We start from the raw sequence: 23,922 nt of genomic DNA, 5'->3' as shown, positions 1-23,922 counted from the left end.
TTAGGGCATACACATAAAGAGTTTGTATGGGCTTCAATGGATATAAATACTCGATGATCAATACCTAGGACACACAATTAATCTCTAGATAAGCTTATAACTTTTTGTCAATGGATCATGCAAATTTAGTTCAAGAAAGAGATTATGAAATCCGTAAATAAAGTCTTATATTGATTGTTACTTTAGTAACAAAAAAAAATGCTACGTATAAGGAGTACTAAATATTCTTAATAGAGAGTTCTTTTGAAAAAATTATACAAATATGACTTAAGCCGACAAAATCATATTTATTCAAAAGAATGTTTTGAATTGTTATAGCCTAACCATACAAAATTAAAACACGTAATTGTAATATAAAACAATCATTATATATAATTTATTTATTAGACATTAATCATTAATCAACTTTTTCACTAATTCCAAAATGGAGGATATGGTTTCCTTAAATTATTTTGTGGGCTTAGAGGGTCCACCTACTATCCAATCAACTTTTTTATAGTGTCATAATCTTAACTCACACGAGTGGGCTAATATCAAAAAGCCCATGCATCATCCCATATGAACAAGGTGTCTTTCCACTTTCTAGTTTTTTTATTTTTATTTTCTTAAAAAAACCGAAATATTCAAAGTAACTTATATGCACTTCAATTAATTCATTATGAAGTCCATTATAGGTGGGGGAGTAAGCATTTGAATAAACGGATTTATACAGTGTATATTATAATTGTAAACTAAATCTATCTCGTATTATGTATATTCTTCGAATTTCAACATGTATTGTTTTTTAATCAGATTACAATTTCTAAATGACTCTTTCATGTTATACATGTATCACAAAAAATGATACTTCTTATTATATTACTCTATGGCATTATATAGTTTTGTAACAGTAGGTTCAAATTAAATCTAGCAAACAATATATAAATAAACATACCATCATTATTATCTTCATAGATATATTCTTTTTGCATAATAAGGTTAAGAAATTCTCTAATAATTGTTATATATTTTATTCAACTTAGAAACAATGGAAGACAAATAATTTGGAACTTAATTTTATTGCCAAAAAAGACAAAAATAAAATACTCAAATATTTCAAAAGAAATAGAGGTGGAGGAGTTGTGGGAGGAACATGGGGCACATTCACATAAATATAGTTGGTGGCATTGATAGTATATAATATAATTATAATATATAATCAAATATTAACTCTATGGAACATCCACAAACTCCTATTGTTCTTCTCTCATTATTCGATATCTGTTTTAAAAATTCAACTAACCTGAATACGCCTTCAGCATAGGATGCTCTATAATATCAAAAATAATTTCATATATAGAATTCAAACTTTAAACTTTTGAATAAGGATGAAATAGTATTTACTACTCCATCGCAATATTTGATGGTTCTTGTTTTTGTTTATTCAAATTTTCCTTACTAGGATAAAAACAATATTTGTCCATGATTGGTAATGTGAGATTTTAATTATTTGGATAAATTATAAAATCCAATCATTTCATGTTCTCATGTGAGCACCAATTTAAACAGATCAATGTCATGTGGCATGCATTTGCTGAGATCTATATCATTGCTCACGTGATCACATATAATAATTTAAATAAAAATAGAGTAGATATTGAATCTTTAGATCTTAAAGAAATAGTCAAATAAATTCACAAAAATAATAATTTTAAAAAAAGTCTGCAGAATGAGGTGAAGTTTCTCTTCTTTTATTTTTATTTTTAGTTTTAGTTTTAGATGAAAAAACAAAAGTATTAGGAGTAATATTATATCGAATTAATATTGTAATCATACAGAGTATAAATGATATAAACCCTAGTTCCAATTAAAATACGACACGTGTCTAATAATTTTCGACGATATACCTAATTTTTAATTTTAAATAAAATTCACAAATTCGCCTCTTGATAAATAAGTATGAAAATAAAAAGGGGAAATTAATGCTTCTTATCTGACGCCTTTTCATTTTCAAGATTCAAGTTTGAAAAATCTTATCGACGATGAAAAAAAAAGTACTACATAGATTAATTACAAACCACATTCTCAATGCTTCTCTTATATATTTACCATGTGAACCACAAGAAAAATATTTCACCATCAATGCTACTACATTGAAAATGAGTAGCTTTTAATTAAATAGACAGTTACTCTACACATTGATTTTTTTCCCAACTCCAACTATATAGTACTCCCTCCGTCCCTTTTTAGTTGTCCATTTTAGAAATGGCACACAGATTAAGGCAACAATGATTAGCACAGTGAAGTTACAATTTTACCCTTATGACAACTTTTCACCTCAAAATTACAACCACCTATTTGAATTAAAGTGAAATAAATTGGAGGGAAACAACATACACTTTTACAATTTTCAAGAAGTGTAAATAAGGGTATAATAGGAAAAAATTTGTTGTCCTTTCTTGATTTGTCAAAATGGACAACTAAATAGGGACAACTAAAAAAGGAAATATGGACAAGTAAATAGGGACGGAGGGAGTATAATTGTCAGACATCTTTTTACTCAAAGAGAATGACTATTCACTAGATTGCTATAAGTAACAAATGTGATTTATTTTTTTTCCTACATTAAAATCAACAATTACTTTCTCAAAAGGTAATACTTTTTTTTTTCATGACTTAAAAAAGAAAAGGGTGGTGAAGATTCCATTATCATATAGTACATAAATATTTTCATCCAATTTTTAGAGTTTTTCTTCTTTTTCACTTCTTTTTATGTGTCATATATCACTTTGAATTAGGTTCTTTTTTCAAATCTTTATAGAAGAAATGTTAAATGATTTGAAAAGTTATTAAATTAGTGTGGAGCAAAGATATATGTTACAATAGAATGAGCATGAGATTTATAGACAACGACTTGGTTAAAAGAATCAAATCGAGATAAAGGATAATAAATCCTGATACGTAAGGCTATTGTTACTTTTTACGAACATAAACTTATGTGATTTTGTTTATAATCCCAATGAAATTTGAGTAAAGCTAAATCGACTGATATTGTATTTATGAATGTAAACTTTGCTTAAGTCAATACCTAGCTAGTTGGTTCTCCCTTAGCATTTAGGTCAACCGTTAATTTAGCTACAACCCGTCATCATTTATCTTACGTGGCTACACCACTGATTATTAATGAGGAAAAATGAATTAATAACATCTTCTTAAGTGAAAAACCCGTGATCGAATTAAGCTAAATTTAAAAGTAAGAGAATTGAGATCTAATCTACAATTATGTTTTTAAAATAAAGAAAGCAATTAAAAAAATTTAAGTTGTTGTACTTTTGTCTCTCCCATTAAAGGGCAGTACTCTTTTTCTTTTTATTTTTAAGTATTATTTTAAGACAAGATTAATATTCTTCCCGACAACATGACCTCAAACTTTTGCAATTTAATTAAATTAATTAAAGCTTAATTATTTTTTAAAAAAAATTGCATGTTCTCATCACTACTACAGTACTACTAGAAGAGATCTCCATCTTAATGATAATATTATAAGTATAATTATTGTCTTACAAATACATTATATTATATTATTTATTATTCATATGCACTTATTCTTCTACTACCTCCTAAGAATTATGGATCCAGATCCCCAAGCTTTAAATTAACAATATGTTTTTGCCCTTTAATTATTTGTTTAATTTTGGGTGAGAAAGATTAGAAAGGTAATTCCTTATGCTTAGTTATTTTTTATGAAAATTATCCATTATTTGTTATGGCAATTGGCAAAAGGCAAAAAAGGCTCAAGATAATTTGAATTGGGTTCAATCTCAACTCATTCAAGTCTAACCCATTTTAAGAGAATCCTCAATTGAGCCTAAACATAGGTTCATTGTTGACACCCCTTAAAATTCTGGGCGGGTTGAACGGGTTACCTATGTTTGGGTTCATTGTTGACACCCCTAGTTGTTCATATCTTTATCATTAAGCAATCGTCTTATATTTGTTTTTGATTTAAATGGAGGTTCAACATGAGCTTGGTCTAATTCACGTATCAAAATATTTCATAAAAAATGTTCAAACTTTACGTTTTTTACTATGGTTTAAGATTACCACCAATCATCTTCAGGTTGTAGCTTCACTATAATCAAGAGGCCGTAACACAAGACAAATCGTTAAAGATAAGGATATGAATGATCCAAAAATATAATATAAGGTAAAATTAACATATTTCGTATAGTAAGAAGACATTCTTGACCTTTTTTTCTTTTGTTAGATTTATCCTTTTCTTCATTCTTTAGTTTGCTTTTTGAAAGCCAGTCGATATATATGCTGGTGTGAAAAGATAAATGTCTGATGAAATAGTCGAAACATGCTTTTTGACAGCCAATTGTATATGTTAGTATGAAAAGATAAATATATGATGAAATAGTTGGGACATGCTTTTTAAGAGCCAGTTGATATCTATAATGATATAAACAGATAAATATCTGATGAAATAATCGAGATGTACAGAAACTTGATTTTGTCCTCTACTAACCATAAGTATTATATAACTATAACATGTGGCTGACTCATACTATTGTACATGAGATGATGGACCATTTTTGCACCTTTTATTTAAAACCATTTGAAAGAACATGCTCTTCTTCACTACTTTGGAAACCAAAAAATATTTACCAGAATAACCCTATCCTGACCCCTACCCCTAAAAAACCAAACAAAAAGTAAATTCTTAATGAATTGTACCTTGTAATTATATAGACAACAAGAATTGCAGGAACTGGTCCTCATAAAGAGTTATTATTTGTAATGGTGCTGGCCTCATTTCAAAATCAGACATTAATTTTACAACTAAAATGAAAGGGATAGGATAATTATACATTTAAAACCAGCATTTATTTGTTTCCCTTTGCGCCATACAATTCAAATTAATATTGCTCGGATTTTTAAAAAATACTCTAAGGTACCTAACGTAACAAATTCTTCTAAAATAATGCATGTATAAATGATACGACACATGGTCTGCCAAGCGGCTGTGCACAATAGGTGTGGTACCAAAATTTACTTAAGATAACCACATCTCTACTAGACAACGTAAGGAATCATGACCAAGAGAAGGATCTTTTTCGACATATAGTTCAAGTTGAGAATAGAGTCAACAGACATAATTTGGATGGGTCTTGCCGGTATCAACAACCAAAAACAACAACTAACTATGACTCTTAACCAGACAATGTAACGTCCTAGGCATAGAGGAGATTCGAGCAATAGGGAACACCTAGATGACATTTTTCTTCTTGAGCTGAAATAAGTAGATTGTGAGGTCGTTACGCTTCTTGTCCCCAAAATATGGGAATATGTTAGCTTGCTCCACTCTAGCTTAGCTGGCAAGTGTTCCTAATTTGTGACAACAAACAAGTCACAATAAAATAACATTTTTTAAAAAGTCCGAACAACATAGACTGAACTTATTGGACTTGTTATGTAACAAAAGAAAACAAAGAAAGATAAAGATGGTACTGATATAAACATTAATATATGAATAAATAAATCCAAATGAAGCCATCTGCATCATCAACTCTGAATTAACAACTATCACCAAAGTTCAATAATAATAATAGAAAAATTCAAAGTGCTCTTGGATCCAGATCTTCTTCTGTTTTTCTTCTATAAACAAAACATGGGGTTCCCCCATTTACAATCCCAAAGTCCTCAACTTTCTCTCTTCTTCCCTCTTAGAAGCAGCAAACAATGCCTGCTCCTTCAACATATCCCTTTCTTCTTCTTCTTTTACTTTTCCTCTCTTCTTGTTATTCACTTGATGTACAAACTCAAACACTTCTTGCATGGAAAAAAACATTAAACATGACTTCCAATGATGTTTTAACATCATGGGATTCTTTAGATAAAAGTCCTTGTAATTGGTTTGGCATAAGTTGCAATTCCAATGGTCATGTTGTTAGTATAAGTCTTAAATCAGTTGATTTACAAGGTCCATTGCCTTCAAATTTTCAGCCTCTTAAATTCTTGAACACTCTTGTTCTTTCATCTGTTAATCTTAGTGGTCCAATCCCAAAAGAGTTTGGAGATTATCTTGAACTTAAGTTCATTGATATTAGTGATAATTCAATCACTGGTGTCATTCCACAAGAACTTTGTAAGCTTATAAAGTTACAAACTTTATCACTTAGTTCAAATTTTCTTGAAGGTGATATTCCATCAGACATTGGGAATTTGTCTGATCTCAAGAAATTCTTGATTTATGACAATCAACTTAGTGGTGAAATTCCAAAGGGTATTGGAAAGTTGAAGAATCTTGAAGAATTTAGAGCTGGAGGGAATCAAAATCTTAAAGGAGAACTCCCTTTCGAGATTGGAAACTGTTTGAACTTGGTTTTTTTAGGCCTTGCTGAAACAAGCATTTCAGGGAATTTGCCAGTGTCAATTGGAAACCTGAAAAAGATTCAGACAATTGCAATATATACAGCTCTTTTGTCTGGACCAATTCCAGAAGAGATTGGGAATTGTAGTGAACTACAGAACTTGTATTTGTATCAGAATTCGATCTCCGGTTCGATTCCAAGGAGTATAGGGGAGCTTAGGAAGCTTCAAAGTTTGTTGCTTTGGCAGAATAGTATAGTTGGTGTGATTCCAAATGAGCTTGGGAATTGTAAGGCTATTACAGTTATTGACTTGTCTGAGAATCTCTTAACAGGTACTATTCCTACAAGCTTTGGTGAACTTTCAAGTCTTGAAGAGTTGCAGTTGAGTGTAAATAAGTTATCAGGTACAATACCTACTGAAATATCAAATTGTACTAAATTGTCTCATTTGGAAGTTGACAATAATGGCATATCAGGGGAAATTCCTAATGAAATAGGTAAGTTAAAGAGTTTGACTTTATTCTTTGCTTGGCAAAATAATTTAACAGGTGAAATTCCTGTTTCATTGTTTAACTGTGAGAATCTTCAGGCTTTAGACCTTTCTTACAACAATCTTTTTGGTTCCATACCAAAAGAAATCTTTAGTTTGAAAAATCTAACAAAGTTGTTGCTTCTTTCCAATGATTTGTCTGGTTTTATACCAACTGATGTTGGAAACTGCACAAATTTGTATAGATTTAGAGTGAATAGGAATAGGCTAGGGGGTACTGTTCCATCAGAAATAGGAAAGTTGAGTAATTTGAATTTTCTTGACATGAGTGGAAATCATTTTATGGGAGAAATTCCATCATCAATATCAGGATGTCAAAATCTTGAGTTTCTTGATCTCCATTCGAACGCATTTACTGGTTCTTTGCCAGAGAAACTGCCAGGGAGTCTACAGTATGTGGACATTTCAGATAACAGGCTTTCGGGTTCGTTAAGTCCAAGTGTTGGTTCTTTAACAGAATTAACAAAATTGAATCTTGGTAAGAATCAACTTTCTGGTAGAATTCCAGCTGAGATAGTTTCTTGCAGTAAGCTTCAGTTGTTAGATCTTGGGTACAATGGCTTATCAGGCGATATACCTAAAGAGTTGGGTCAAATACCATCCCTTGAAATCTCTCTTAACCTTAGTTGTAACCAGTTTACAGGAGTGATTCCAAGTGAGTTTTCTGGTCTTAGCAAATTAGGAAACCTTGATCTTTCCCACAACAAACTCACCGGGAATTTGGACGTTCTCACGAACCTTCAGAACCTTGTTTCACTCAATATATCATTCAATGACTTCTATGGAAAACTTCCCAATGTTCCATTCTTTCATAAGCTTCCTTTGAGTGATCTTACTGGAAACCAAGCTCTATACATTTCTGGTGGGGATGTGATCCAAACGGGGCCTGCTGGACATGCTAAAACCACCATGAAGCTTGCTATGTCAATCCTAGTCAGTATAAGTGCTGTGCTGGTGCTGCTAGCCATCTACACATTGATCAGGATGCGAATGGCGGCTAAGTATGGACCGGAAGTTGATACTTGGGAAATGACTCTTTACCAAAAGCTGGACTTTTCGATAGATGACATTGTTCATAATTTAACATCTGCTAATGTCATCGGCACTGGGAGCTCTGGGGTTGTCTACAGAATAATGACCGAAAATGGGGCGACTTTAGCAGTCAAGAAAATGTGGTCATCAGAGGGATCAGGAGCATTTGGTTCAGAAATTCAAACACTTGGTTCAATCCGGCACAAGAACATCGTACGCCTTCTTGGTTGGGCTTCAAACCAGAACATGAAGCTTCTGTTCTATGACTACCTTCCCAATGGGAGTTTGAGCTCATTACTCCATGGTGTTGGCAAAGGAGCAGCAGAATGGGAGAACAGATTTGATGTGGTCCTTGGAGTAGCTCATGCTCTTTCATACCTACATCATGACTGTGTACCCCCTATAATGCATGGAGATGTCAAAGCAATGAATGTATTGTTAGGCTCTAGAATGGAGCCTTACCTGGCCGATTTCGGGTTGGCAAGGATTGTCAACACTGGTGTTGATGCAGACTTGTTGAAGGAGAGCCAAAGGCCTCATCTTGCTGGTTCCTATGGATATATGGCTCCAGGTAATTATTTTTACTGCATTTTTACTCATTATCTTAGATTGATGACAGAGAACGTAAAACTAGTCAATTTATGATGAATCCTCACAATACAAAAGATATTGTTGGTGTTGTACTCATTAGTCCTTATATCAGCTTGATTAGTTGCATCAACTTTTCTTGAATTGACAAAGACTCTTGCATATTATGTGTCCACAGAACATGCTTCGATGCAACGGATCACAGAAAAGAGTGATGTATACAGCTTTGGTGTGGTCCTCTTGGAGGTACTAACAGGAAGGCATCCACTGGACCCAACGTTGCCCGGGGGTGCACACTTAGTACAATGGATACGCCATCACTTACAAAGCAAGCGCGATCCAAATGACATTCTTGATCCAAAGCTTAGAGGCAGAGCTGACCCTGAGATGCATGAAATGCTGCAAACTTTAGCTGTTTCATTCCTGTGTGTGAGCACGAAAGCTGATGATCGTCCGATGATGAGGGATGTTGTAGCCATGCTCAAGGAAATTCGGAATGTTGATCCTGTTGTGTCCGAATCCGACTTGTTGAAGAAAAATGCAAGTGTAACACCTCTTCCAAAATCACCTGGCACCAAGAATGTGGATTCTCAAATGTCTTGTAGCTGCTCTTTTGTATTTTCTGATAACTCTATCTCCAAATAAGGCATCAAAATAGTAAACAAATTTGTGAATATAGCATGTTTTATTAGCAGTATGAGTTAGAGCAGATTATAGATTTTAAAAGGGAAATCATGTATTCTATTAAAGAAGTTTTCAATTTAGCATAAGCATTATAGAGTGAAAAGAACAGTTTTCATCATTATCTGAAATTGGTAGACTTTTTACATATACCAATTCAAATGACTGTTTACTTAAGATAGTTTTCACTCGTCAAATTTGAAACTCTATGATAATGGCTATTTTCCAAAGACTTGGGCTAAAAAGTAGCATTTCTATGTTGTTTTCTCACCAGCCTAAGCCTTTAGTAAGTGAATTGGTAAAAAGTAATAGATCTTTGGTTAAATAATTATGTGCATGCAAGTTGTTCTAGACATCGCCGTTATTAAAAGAAAGTACATGTGGGAAGTGAATCAATCATTGTGGGGAGAGGGTTTTGGAGTTATGTACCTTGAATTTATTGAATGCAAATTAAGATTCCCAATTGTCTTGTAAGAATAGTCAAGCTACCAACTATGAGTTGGCCCCATCACATGATCATGTGATTTCTGATAAGAGCTTTAATAAGCAATTAGTAGGCTAGTGGGTTGGGGATGAATGTCACATAACTTCAATTTCAAGTTGGAATTTACCCTCATAATGTGGGATTTTGTGTAAAACCATGATACCATTTGCTTGAAAATAGTTTTATATATAACCAGGTCTCGAGTTTGAGCACTATGAAAATATCTTGATAAGGAGCGATTTCTCCTTTATGAACCTTACACGACATTAATATGTAATTTGGTAAATGAATTCATATTTATCCAAGGGAAAATAATGATTAAATAAATACCACAACCATGAGAATGGACAGAATTACTTAAATCAAGGAAGACTACAAAAATGAAACTATTTGAAAATTTATTATTGTCTATTAATATATGAAAATATGCAGAAAACATGAAGTTGAATTTTTTTGATAATCCAGAAATCCCTTGGACAGGTGGATGGATTCAAACCTCAACTCTTCTCCACTTACATATCAAGTTTTTGTCTATGGAAGGATTCAAATCTCATGACGTGCATCTAATCCACACATCACACTGCAAGTCGGCACTCTTATCACTAGATCAAAACCCGGGTGTAAAACATAAAAGTTGAAAATGGAAGCATTCTTATTTACAATCTGGTTAATGTGGCACAATACAGTACAATTTACTTTCAGTGAAACTGCTCACTTCCTGATACAACAAGACTTTAGGGCTTTTGAGCTCTTGCTTTCTGTGTTGATCTTAACATTTAAAACTATTTTTGAGATGGCAAAAATAGACCGAATAACCGATCCAGTTCCTTGTACTTCCACTAAGGGCCATTTTACAGTAGGAAGAGCTCTTGTCTACCTCGTCGAGCTAAGGCAACATCAAACAGATCATTATAATCCCTTTGACTGATGGGCTCTATTGAGGATAGCTGGATTCTAACTTCTTAAGTATGAAACTAACCACGCTCCAATCAAAGCCGCGGTACTGAAGCCAACGAATAATCCTTGCTTTACGTTTTTCTCTAGGCACGCCTTGCCCTTTAAGCCACTGTTTAGATGCCTGGACAAACAATTGATCCAGAGAAGGTTTTGATATAGCATGTCCTGATTCTGTTGATTCTTGCTCTTCACCAGCTTCGTTGTTCTTGAAGACCATTTTTATGGCATTGTTTGCATCCACCTCACTTACACCCTTCTTGATCAAGGCCTAAACAAAACAATGACAAGGCCATTCAATGGGCATAAACCCGGGGAAAAGGAAAATATCTGATTATCCAGGGGTATTTCAACGAGTGATTTAGCAACTACTACACATCACTAGCCTGACGAAAACCAAGTTTGGAAGGGGAAAAAAAAGAGAAATTGTAGGTGAGGATCATGTTATTAACCATACAAACAATTGACTCTACACAAAAGAAAAAAAAGTAGGCTCAAAATCTCAATTAGTGAAGTAGTTCACAAAGAGGAAAATTTACTTGCTTGATTCGTCGTGGACCCCAACTTGAGGAAGACCATCTGGACCGAGAAAACATTTCAGCATACAGACCGTCATTGATTAAACCCCTAGAGCAACACACAGAACAGATCCAGATGAGGCTAATTATGATGAAATTAAGAAGGATCAGTGAAATACGAACTCATAAATGACACGTAAAACCCATCACACTATGTTCTTCAATTTACCCTTTAGCAAGTTTAAGTGTAGCACTTCACTCTAGATACCAATAGAAAAATGTAGGTGAACAAGTGACAAATGAGTACCAATAGCCAAAATGTAACAGAGACTTGAAATAACATTTCTGTATTATCGAAGACATGGTTGACAACTATGATGGGAACATCAAGATTCCAGTTTGATTTACCTGGTATGGAAATCTGTTATTACAGCATTAACAACATTGACTGTAAACTTTCTTCCCAGGAGCTTCTTCTTCAGTTCTACAGCCGTAAGTGCTCTGCACAGTAAAAAAGCATGCATCAAAAAGTGGTTCTCTTTGCATCAGTCTAAGGGCCTCTATTCTTAGCTTCAATGGTTGGAAAGATAATTCATGTGCATCAACAAAGGTCAAACAGTTTCATCGTTCACACATCTTTCTCTAAGTGAAATCAATGCTCACACAACTCTATGCGGTATGCCCATATTTAATTAAGGAGATGAATGTTTTATCCATCTAGTATAAAACTCAGAGAGTCAGAGTCATCAACACTCAGGTTGCAAGTAAGATCAGTACAGTGAGCTAATAATAGTTGACAGCAAATAATAACGACCAGATAGAGAGAGACGAGACATTTAATATTCTGACCTTGAAGCAAGTAATCGAACTGCGATTGTTTCAGCATCTTGCCTAGCTTTATCAGTTTCAACTATACCATGTTCAAGTACAAAATCTTCATCAACTTCATCTTCCTTCCCTGAAATTCCATATTCAGCCTCTTATTTGAATTTGAGTTTCCACTACAGGTAGAAACAACAGAGAGATGTGAATGAATTCAACCATACCCCATTCAACCTCATCATCTAGGCTGGTGATAAGCTTTTGATTATGATTTTGAGACTTGGAATGAAAAGGTATATCTCCATACTTCAACCCTCCACCGACAGAAAATTCAGTTTCCTGAACATTCCGGTTTAAGAAGCTATGTTTTTCTCTGTCCAAAGAGTGCTTCTTTGGCAAAGCAGATTCTGACTCTTGGCAATCATTAGATCTCTTGGGAATGTGCCTGACTGGAAAAGCGCTATAATCTCTGCCGCGGGAGCAGCTTATGGCACTGAACTTCTGCACCCTAATAATTATATATTCATATCATACTAAAACAAACCATTTTTTTGGACCAACATACATACAAAGCCAACCATAGTTATACGCCCATTTCAATAAATTGTGTATGAGCTGCACTATATTTCATGGCCATATTTGCCCTAAATATCAAAGATTTGCTTAGCCAAACCATGAGACGCAAGTACCAATTTCAAGAATTTTGAGAACAAACTGCTTAAAACATTTCTATGTGCAGGTTTGCAAAATAAATTTCAAATTTGCTTAACAAATCCACGTAATACAAGTACTCATTTCGAGAAGTTGAAGAATGAACTGCCCTAATCTTTTCTATGGTCAAATTTGCTCTAAAGATCAAATCTTAGCTTAACAGATTCATGTAACACAAGTAACCATTTCAAGAATTTTGAGAATAAACAGTGGTACTCTTTTAGTTAAATGGTCATGTTTACCCTAAAAATCAAACCTTTTTTTAACAAATTCACATAACACAAGAACTTAATCAAACCTTTTCTTCACAAATCCATTCACACAAGTACCCATTTCAAGAATTTGGAGAATGAACTGCTATAATCTCTTCCTATTGTCATGTTTGTCCTAAAGATCAAACCTTTTCTCTAGAAACCCCACGTAACACAAGTACCCATTTCGATAATTTGGACAATGAACTGTAATAATCTTTTCGATGGTCACATTTGGCCTACAAAAATCAAACCTTTTCTTCACTAAATCCACTCACACAAGTACCCATTTCAAGAATTTGGAGAAGGAACTGCAGTAATCTCTTCCTATGGTCATATTTGTCCTAAAGATCAAACCTTTTCTCTAATAAAACCCACATAACACAAGTACACATTTTGATAATTTGGACAATAAACTGCTGTTATCTTTTCTATAGTCATTTTTGCCACAAAAAATTAAACCTTTTCTTCACTAAATCCACTCACGCAAGCACCCATTTCAAGAATTTGGAGAATGAACTGCCGTAATCTCTTCCAATGGTCATATTTTTCCTATAGATCCAACCTTTGCTTAAAAACCCAACATAACACAAGTACCCATTTTCGATAATTCGGACAATAAACAGCTGTTATCTTTTCTGTGGTCATTTTTGCCATAAAAACTAAACCTTTTCTTCACTAAATCCACTCACACAAGTACCCATTTCAAGAATTTGGAGAATGAACTGCGGTAATCTCTTCCTATGGTCATACTTGTCGTAAAGATCAAACATTTGCTTAAAAACCCAACATAACACAACTACCCATTTTCAACAATTTGGACAATAAACTGCTGTTATCTTTTCTATAGTCATTTTTGCCATAAAAATTAAATCTTTGCTTAAGCAACCCACTTTACAGAATCACAGAAGCACTTGAAAGAAATGTCAGGTTATAAAAATACTATTCTATAACAACAAGAAATGCAGTAATATGTGTGAACATGACAGAAGAACTCTAGTAAACACAGTTGCAGCTGCTAGTATAAAGAATTTAATATAAATCCTCAAGTGAGGGAAATTGCTAACCAGGGGATGATAATTGCTCTAGAATGAAGCTGAATTGAAGCTTTAACTATGAAACAAAGTGCCATGTTCTGTTTCCCAGAGCTAGGGCTTGGTACATTTTTATTTGGCAAAAGTGCCAAAAATGACTCTTGAACTATATTATGCATTTACTTTGCTTTTTTTGCACAAATATATGTCTCAAAGAGCATGTGACTAATTTCTGGCACATGAAAAAATTAATAGACTAACTGCTAACACATCATAAAATTTAAATCTTCAATTTATATTTCGCTGAAATGTTAGAAAAAGAGACCCTGGAAATTTCTAATATTTGCTAATATATTGCTCGATTGTAAGTATAATAGTTTGACGTTTATAATAATTACTTATGCAATTTTCGATCGTTATATATTATTTTTTAATTATAAAAATAATTTGTTCCAAAACAATTGTCTAAATGGTTTTAAGTTGCAACAAAAATAAAAATAAAACTATTTACTAAATAGTACTGTCAAAAAGAGATATCTCCCAAAAAAAAGCCATTACTATTCGTCAATTACATTTTTTGTGATTAAATATTACTCATCTCTGTGTCACACAATTAAAATTTCGAGATTTAAATTTTAACCGTGAACAAGAACATAAATTATTTTTTTTAAAAAAGTTATATATTTAAATCTACATAAAAATAGAGTAATAATTAATAAATTAATTGCTTTGATGTAGTCTCTTGTTCAAATGGAGTATAAAGATGTTGTTTAAGAGTATCACAGAGAGAATGTTCATTATATCCACACAAAAGCCTTTGATGTTTCATTCCAAATATCCAAACAAAGAACAACTTTTTACATATATTTTAAAGTTTTATCAGTTTGTATTAATAAATACATGGCAATATATGTCACTTCAAATGAAGTTTGAGGATATATTAGTGGTTGAAGTCCTCAATGACATCAACAACCATCTCAACTTTCTCAGTAATGAGGGGCATGCTCCAAAATGCATTAAGTGGCTGTACAAGAACTACCAAATTAGTTGATCCAAATGATGTGTAGTATATAAATATCAAACTTCTCTCAGGGCAAAAACATGAATTTTCCGCGTGGTGTTGATCTGCTTCTTCTCAATTCTGGAGCCAATGAGTTGCTCACTTCCTTTGAATTTCGAGCAATTCTATTGACATTCGATGGTTTATCTTCTGGTTTCCGGAATTCAGGATTGAATGAATTGTTTACCTCAGCATTTCGAAGCATGTTGTTTCCACTTGATGGTCTGTCTTCATATTTACCAGCAAGAAATGCTTCAACTGTCTGTGATATTTCTCTGTATGAAATCAATTAGTTAATACAAACAATAGTTGTTATATAGTATGTTGATTCTCAAAGAAGTAGGCCTTACCGTTCAACGTTTTGGGAGTTCCTTGAGAAGCTTCTTGGAAGATGTCCATTACCAAACCTTATGGTTCCACTTATATTGGATCCAACAAATCCATTCTCATTTTCAGACTCAGAAACATCGCTTCTCTGAGCTTCGTCCATCATTCCACCATGACATCCATCAGAAAGTAAGGTCACTGAAACATCTGATTTAATCTGTATTTTAGTTGATAACTGATGCTTGGATTTGATCTTGTTCTCATTTTTACTTTTCCTGATTGCACCTTGTCTTACATTAAGCGCTTGCTTAAACTGCTCCTCGTCGTGTTCTGGAATTTTCCTGTTGCTCATCTTCTGGAGGCTATATAGAACATCAGAGATATTTTCCTGCCTGGATTGCTCTCTTGAACTCTGATATCCTCTCGTTCTATCCGAAGAGACAATAGCCGGCATATTGGTACTAGGCTTATTGATGGTGACAGGAGCTCTACCAGGGAAAGGTAGTTTCATTACGGGTTGATTTTCAAATGTTTCAGGCTTGTTTCTGCTTCTGACATGAACACCTCTATCTGTTGATATTGATCTTCTAACTGGTGGTGATGGTGATCTCCTCATGGAGGAGGCTGCTGATTTTTCCTCTGTGAGCAAGGGCATTTTTGGGATGAAATCCTTGTCCGTGAACTTCGAGGGAAACTGAGACCTCCTTTGTTTACCTGATGAACAGCTTCTTACCTATCTCACCACAACAGAAGTAAATAACAGCTGCAAGTATGATATGTGAATGGCATGTTTTACTTGGATTTCCAACTCATTTACCTCTCTAATGTCATCTAGAGGACGCTGACTAGTTTCCGTTTTCAAGTTACTATTACCAATGTGTCTCATTGTTCGTAGAGGTGATGCTTGTCCTCGAACATTTACACCACTTTTTAGGAGTTCAAGTTCAGCTTCCTTCTTCTCCAGCACTTGCTTAAGGTTTGAGATCTAAATCAACCAGAAACAATACAAAGACGTCAATTACAGGTACAAGAAATTGTTTGATATTTTCAACCAGTGATTAAGAAGTTAAGACCTCATCTTTCATGTCTCGAATTTCACCAGTTTCTTTGTTAGATCGAGCTGCGCCAAGATCTATGGAAGCAACCCTCTCAGCAAATTTGAGGGTGCTAACTGTTTCTCCAAATGCATCTGCCTCTGGATTTATGTGCACGAACATCAACGTCTTTGCCTGACCACCTGTTGTAAGGGAGTACAGAAGGTAAAAATGTTACTTCTCAGGATTTTCGGTCTTTTTCAGCAGGATCATTCATGGATATAACAAGCCTAGCTAGTTCGACATAGGAATACTATCATTATTGCAGGTGAAAATGATTGCATTAACAAATTAAACTCGAAAAAGATGACCAAAAAGTGATCATTATCTACCTAATGAGTCTTGTAATACTTGAGTAAGCTTGCTATTTCTGTAAGGAATATGTGAGCTCTTTTGTGCAAGAGCAGAGATAACATCTCCTAATGCTGATAAAGATTTGTTTATATGTTGTGCCTCCTTCAGTCTCTCGCCAACAGCTTCAGACTTATCTACTCTCTCACTTCCAGCTAAATCCACAAGGTGAAGGCAGCCCTTTAATGTTGATCCAGATACCAACTCTCTTCCTCGAACATGAACTGTCAGAATACTGCAAAAGTAGGAAGAAAATTAAAGAAGAATAACATCATGCAACAGTTCATAATGTTTATCTGCTTCTGTAACAGGTACCTGTGAGACCTGCTGCTCCTCTCATTTAAAGCAGTAGCACCGACAGCACGGTTCTTCTGCCCAATTCTCATCAAATCAAGAACATCTTGAGTGCATGTAACTGGAATCAGACTAGCATCAGGTACATTGAGGCCATTCAGTTGGGAGTTATTTCGTATTTCCAATGTATGAAATGTCAAGGTTAGACAACTAAATCCGAATTGTTTACTGTGTAAGTGTTGCAGTTCAGGTGAGCATGTTACTATTTAATTCATCATATATCTATGTGTAAAGGATATCGCTTGTTAGCTCCGTCAATGACTAAGAGATCTCTCACTTGCTCATTATATATCTCGATCATTTGGACTCCAACTTCATACTCTATCATGTCATGTCTTGCCTTTGTAGTGCTGAATAAATCACGCAAAGCACGATAATTTACACCCCATGTCTCCTCTGTGGTCAAGTCTGGACCACTCTGGAAGCATGAAATATATGCATTTGTAAGATATCAAAATGCAGCATACTGTTATCAATACTTGAAGTAACACAATATTCAATCCCATAAAACTTTATATCACTTAAAATTACCATGGTGTATGTCTTCCCTGAGCCAGTCTGTCCGTAAGCAAAGATACAAACATTAAAACCATCAAGGACAGTCCTAACCAACGGCTGAGTGTCCACGTATATTTGTTCTGAAAATACAAAAAGAATGATATTGATTAAGAGAAAACTCCACAAACACAATCTTGTGATAGAAAAGAATGAAATGTGCTACTTATTATAAATAGAAAAAGAGAGAAGGTGCTAGAGCAAGGCAAAGTGAGAAAGAAGACATACGTTGAGTTACTTTAGTTCCAAAGACCTTGTTGAAAGTGAAAATCTTCCTAGCATCTTTACCCTGCTTACGAGGATTGACAATCATGATATCTCCATTTTCTCCGATATAATCTACTGTGGACTGCATATCAGGTGGTCCTGATAGGAAGGGCCTAACTCTACAATATACTCTTATTGTCCCTGGTGAGAAGTAAAAACTTAATTTCCATGTCACAAACATTTTATATGAGAATTGAAGAAACTACCTTTTAGGTCCTGGACTTGATTGTAAAGCAATCGATTTTCTTCCAATACTTTGTGATAAGAAGACGAGGCCATCTCGAGTCCCTTAATATGGTGCACTGAGGAAAATCACTTTCAGATTCAAATACAGCAAAAAGATTATAGAAGTTGATAGATGGAACAGAAGTTCCATTCATTTTTGTACAAATAAGGACATTAACATAGTACTAACCAAGCCTTGTAAATTCTTCTTCCCATCCTGACTTATACTTTTGAACATCTAGCTTGGTTTCTCTGCAAAAGATTTTTAGCTCCTGAACGATAAATTAACGAGACAAGAGTCAGTCGTTTCCTCGTTAGTCTACATTATTTATTTGTTTTCCATACTATTTTCTACCAACAAATTGTTATCCATAATTCAGTCAACTTGCTGTAGTCAAATTATCATACCTCTAACTCCTTTTGTTGAACATCAACTATTTCTTCATTGGCAGCAGTGAAACCATTATTACGCCAGCTGCTTTCACGTTTCCCACCACAAATGCATTCACTGGAGACCAAACTAGTTCTGTGGCGCAAATAGTTTGATATGGCTTCGAGAACTTCTGATCTTGATAAAGGACTGCACTCATCTGCCAATATTTTCTTCAGAAAAAGTCTGAGCTGCAGTTGTCAAAGTAACTATCAATCTACCACATCAGGTGACAACGCTAATTGGCATTAACAGTGGTACCACACAAGAAAATGTCTACGATAAAGTTGCTGGTGTTACCTGATTGCTCTGAGAAACCAGCAACCCCGAGAAGTTCTTGACTACTTTCCTCAGTACAGCATCAATTACCTGCAAATGTTCATCCTTAGTCCACAATAAGGAATGACACTTGAAATTTGTCTAACATGAGATGCCTGAAAACTAGTAGACACCTACAATTGTGAGTGAAGAAAGTGAAGAATAAGTAGCTTTGATATCAGTGTCAAACTTTTTAAGTAGAAAGGCGAAAAGTTGTCAGAGCAAGTTAAGCCACTCTGGAGGAATGGTTATGATGTGTTAAGAAGATATGGTGATAGAGACAGATTGCAACATACACCTGGACTTCTTCATCTACATTCTGAATATATGGTAATCGGCGAAGTTCTTTATACCAACTACTTGATTGCTGATTGATTTTACAGAAGTTGTATCGATCTAACAAGCTGCGAATTCTATTGGCAGGTTACGATGTAATAAGAACTTCCTGTTTTTAGATAAACTACACATAGTCTTACCTACCATTGAATTCAAAGGGAAGTCCTCAACTCCATTCCTCTCCATAAGATAAGCCTGTAGAAGCCCGAGACCAAAGCGATCAAAGAGGAAGGTCAGTATATTAGCAGCATTTGATTCTTCAAGCGAGACTTCGCTAGATAAATGGAGAAATTCCAACAGCTGGTCGAATTGTGATGACTCGGAGTCATCCACCGACTCATCTGCACTGTCACTACCACCAAATGAGGACGGTGATCCTTTAGGACAGGACGTGATCCTGACAGTTCCACCATACTTCCAAACTCCAATTCCTCCGGCTTGTTTCCATTCATAATATCCTTTTAGGCACAAAATGCAGTCTACAACTTTGTTTGATGAACCACCCTACAAGTTCAAAACCTTTGCTCAATACAATGTAGCTTGGACAAACAATGTGAAACATACATACATATAATCCGCGCCAATGTGAACAAACTGATTAGTCTAACCTTTTCAAGATCAGATGCTTCGAATGTTAAAAGCTGCATTTTGCCAACAGCTACAAGAAAATTCCTCATGTTCTCGAAGTATTGAATAGCAGATTGAGCTGCACATTCTGAGGACATATCAACCACTGAATTCACCACCACCTAATCTCAGGTATCAAAACATAGTTAGTTGCTTAAATGTTCAAGAATCCCTTCTTTTTAAGGACATAAACTATGTTTAAAGTTACTAATACCACATTTTATTGTTTATGTTTTGTGCATTTGACAGTAAGGGATATTGTAAAAAAGAATTACAACGTCAGTGTATATAACTTAAAATCTTTATGGTAACTAACTGAAGTTATGTTTTAGGTGATTTATTTTATACTAGCAATATGTAGAAGTTCAACTCTACTATAAGTACCTTGTGAACAGCACCAGGATTGACTTTGTTGAGGACATTGCAAAGAATGAGGCCATTGCGAAGAGCACAACGAAATTCTTCTTCACTTGGTTCTTTTGGGAGCACCTCCGATGCACCGGAGTCCATCTGCCTCAGCCATTCCGCCGCCTGGTACCTCCTTGCAGCTGCAAGTAATTAATATCTAACTTTAGTTAGAAATTTTAGAAGTAAATTAATAGTGTCATGTATGGCTTAATTTCCCCATGCATGGTATTTTCCCTAAAAACTTATATTAAGAGTATTATTAGTGATTCGGTTATCATATTATCTGTTATTGCTATTGCTACTTCTTTGTTATGTTTAACATGGCTTCTGGGAACCGTCTTTACTTTCACAAGGTAGGGGCAAAAGTTGTATACACACCACCCTCCTCAGACTCCACACTCCACTCCCACATTGTTGTTGTATTAGTAATATTATTGTTCTTATACCTCCATTCCATTTCAGGGGAATGAACATATATATTCATATATTGGTTATATTTTATGTGACTCGAATTCCTAACCTATATATTGGAGGTGCTTAAAAAATTATTAATCTTTCTTTAACAAAGCACTATCTGGGCTACTGAGGCTCCTGCAAATGGGCTCATAGACAGGCAATAATGTATAAGACATAGCCCTACTTAAAGGCCAAATCATTTTTTTTCCTTACAATTTGCTTTCATGTACTTTTTTTCCTACCTAAAAATAGAGGCTCCTGAAATAGACCAGCCTTGAGGTCTAGTAAAAGACAGTGAGTCAAGATTTGAGATGAGATTTAAAAAAAAACATTAATAAGGTACAATTATTAAGGCATGAGAAACATATTCGATAGTACAAGAGAAGGATCTAGCCTTAAAGTAATGATTTCACCTGAACTCAATAGAGCTTTAGCTTTTGTCAGACTTTAAATTCTAGATCTGCCCCTGATTACTGCACTTGAGTATGAGTGCATTTTGGCCCACATGTACATAAAAGTAGAGATATTTTTTTTGGATCCAATCTTTATCTCAAGTCGTGTAGCATAAGGTTGGTAGTGCACCTTGGTGTAATTAATGATTATCAACTTCTTTTAAGCATCATTCAAGGAAAATACAATTAATTATCCTAATTAGTTATCAATTTTTGTTAATTTAACTTTGTTTAGGCAAAAGTATAGTAATGGGGGTGGACCATATTGGCTACTAGAAACTTTTTTTAGTCTAAAGACTAGTGAACCAAATAACACAAAAGTTCACAACAACTCCACAACATCATGATGTGAGGGACATTCTTTTATTTTTTTAATTCTTTTATTTCATCCTTTTCATCTTAAATTTAAATTCTTGGTGCAACAACACCACTAGTACCACCCTTAGAATCATCTTAGTTTATTTTGTTCGTATGTATAATCGTGGTGCCCTCGTCAATTTATACATTCAACTTGTTATTTTTCACAACTGTCTAATCAGCGAAGCTAAGTTGTGGTTAGGATATTCATTCAACTGAATCTCCCTTGCTAGAAAACTATAATGCACCATAATAAATGATATTATTTTGTTATATACAAATGATTAAATTCTCTTGACGTAAGGGAATATTCTAATATCAGTAAAAGATTATTACAAAATTTAATTATGATCAAGGTTCAAATTTAAGTATGACATTTTAGGACTAGTAACTTTTCTAGCTTCGCCACTAAGGTCATGACCCTATGTAATTTGTTTTCATTTGTCTATAATGGATAGAATTATCTGATATCTACGCACTATGCACCGAGAGTAACGTGTCCAGACACTATTGTTATAAAAAAATAATATTAACGTACCTGCTTCTTCAGCTTTTCTTTGAGCTAAATCACGATCGTTGAACATCTCCTCAGTGTAAGAAACTTCATTACTACTTGAATTATAACCCAAATTTCCCTTCAATCCTCTCAAATTCTTCACTGGACTGTTGAACAATGAATTGCTCTGATTTTGATTACTCTCTTGTGGCATCTTCAATCTCCTCAATAAACTTTAAACAAAACACGAAATTTAGGCCTCAACAATAAATAGCGGAGCCAGAATTCTCACTAAGTGGCTCAAAATATGAAAAAATAAATATATAAAAAAGTCAAATGGCATTCAACATCTAACAAATAATTTTAATTGCGTATAAACAGCTTAAGCAATTGGCATTAAAAGTTCATGCAAATTAGCAAGTACATGAATCATAAATCACATTTATTACTATGAAATGATTACGAATGAAACAGTTCACAAAGCACATTATTATTTACTAGTTAAGAAACTGAGAATTAATACAATCCAAAAAATGTGAACAATAGCAAAAATCAAAGGTCCCTCTATCATTTTGAGTTTATAAATTTTGAATTCTAGAAAACCAATATTTAAACCAAAACTACTGAGTTTTGCTGAACCGTAGACGAAGCTCTGGCTCCACAGATATAAAAATGAGAAAAATTAACAAATTAGTTGATTTGTAGATTCAATGTACTACCTGTCAGAGAGTGAAGAATGAGTAATCGCCGGTGCCGGCGCCGGAGAAAGTAAGTGAACTACGACGGATTCTGGAAAGTGAAAGAACAATGAAGAAGAAGATTAATTAAAAGGCATTAAACGGTTGTGGAATTTTGGATCTGAAAAGCTAAACAATATGAATTGATTGATCGAAAAAATTAACGAGCTTCTCGTGTTTGGTAATTAAGGATTCAAAAAAATATAGGGAGAGTTTGTTTTTTTTAATGCAACGGATACAGAGAGACTCTGTTTTTTCAATGGAAAACAAAAGTTATCTTTATTGGACTCTATTTTTAACGGTGAAGTTCACGGAAGTTGAAGAAGCATACAATATTCTTTTTATTTGGTTATCATTTAGTATGTTTTATTCCTACTTTTTAAAGTAGTACTATTATATTATTCATAAGTTCTGCTTCTGAAGAACTAACCTCTATTAAGCATGAAGTTCATTGTTAAATGGCAAAACTAAATTATTTAAACGAAAAGATGTGTAATTTTATGCACATATTATTCAATCTTATCGATAAAATATTAAATTATCTTAACGTTTATAATAACGAAATTCTTTGAAGAGAGAGGTGAAAGAAAAGGAGTTTAACGGCTTTTGACGGCGACGGGAGAAGTTCCACGTGGCGAGCTAAGAGTGCAATTCAGGTGTTGACAGGTGGGTTCCACTGTGGGACCCATTGAACGTTGAACTGGGCGGCAAGATCTAACCCAAACAGATGATATTTTTCACTTTCCATTTAAGCCCTTCGACCCTTCTATTTCTTATATTAATTTTTTTAAGATAAATTATATATTAAAATATTAAAATAAGGTACAACGTTAATATTTAAAATGTTTAATATTATAAGAAGTCGGATGAAAAGAAACTCTCACGTTCAATTTTGTAGTAGGGATGGAATTAAAAAAAAAACTATCAACTATAACTCTTAAAAATCTTATTGCAATTTTATTTCTGGGACTCAAATAAAAAAATACCTATCATTTCACTGATTATTATAACCTTTAAAAGATTAACATAATTTTAGGAGATTATTGAAAATTCATTCGAAATGTGGGTCAAACTTCATTTTTAAAAAAAGG

The 23,922-nt window shown here is 34.1% G+C and overlaps 3 protein-coding genes across 3 annotated transcripts; 1 reads left to right on the top strand and 2 right to left on the bottom strand.

Moving 5' to 3' along the window:
- Nucleotides 1-5,703: 5,703 nt before the first annotated feature.
- On the top strand, nt 5,704-9,208 carry LOC125840808 (LRR receptor-like serine/threonine-protein kinase RGI3). Its single transcript, XM_049519783.1, has 2 exons — nt 5,704-8,509; nt 8,705-9,208. Exons 1-2 carry the CDS (start codon nt 5,725-5,727, stop codon nt 9,169-9,171), a joined length of 3,252 nt encoding a protein of 1,083 aa, XP_049375740.1. The 5' UTR covers nt 5,704-5,724; the 3' UTR covers nt 9,172-9,208.
- A 1,113-nt stretch (nt 9,209-10,321) lies between these two features.
- LOC125840014 (uncharacterized) lies at nt 10,322-14,113 on the bottom strand. The gene is made up of 6 exons (XM_049518996.1): nt 14,015-14,113; nt 12,210-12,493; nt 12,013-12,121; nt 11,572-11,664; nt 11,185-11,272; nt 10,322-10,916 (listed from the first exon to the last, which is right to left on the bottom strand). The coding sequence occupies exons 1-6, from the start codon at nt 14,077-14,079 to the stop codon at nt 10,626-10,628; spliced, it is 930 nt and encodes a 309-aa protein (XP_049374953.1). The 5' UTR covers nt 14,080-14,113; the 3' UTR covers nt 10,322-10,625.
- Nucleotides 14,114-14,811: 698 nt separating this feature from the next.
- Nucleotides 14,812-23,067, bottom strand: LOC125807203 (kinesin-like protein KIN-14F). Its single transcript, XM_049486933.1, has 18 exons — nt 22,814-23,067; nt 22,137-22,327; nt 20,310-20,473; nt 19,907-20,047; nt 19,443-19,802; nt 18,945-19,013; nt 18,623-18,835; nt 18,405-18,486; nt 18,196-18,291; nt 17,951-18,130; nt 17,699-17,805; nt 17,407-17,585; nt 17,129-17,293; nt 16,795-17,048; nt 16,442-16,605; nt 16,186-16,353; nt 15,392-16,101; nt 14,812-15,316 (listed from the first exon to the last, which is right to left on the bottom strand). Exons 2-18 carry the CDS (start codon nt 22,306-22,308, stop codon nt 15,070-15,072), a joined length of 3,471 nt encoding a protein of 1,156 aa, XP_049342890.1. The 5' UTR covers nt 22,309-22,327; nt 22,814-23,067; the 3' UTR covers nt 14,812-15,069.
- Between the last annotated feature and the right edge of the window lie 855 nt (nt 23,068-23,922).

Source organism: Solanum verrucosum, unplaced genomic scaffold (assembly GCF_900185275.1).
Source record: "Solanum verrucosum unplaced genomic scaffold, falcon-dt-bn FXZP01000277.1, whole genome shotgun sequence".
Taxonomy (NCBI): domain Eukaryota; kingdom Viridiplantae; phylum Streptophyta; class Magnoliopsida; order Solanales; family Solanaceae; genus Solanum; species Solanum verrucosum.
This window is presented reverse-complemented; position numbering and strand designations above follow the sequence as displayed.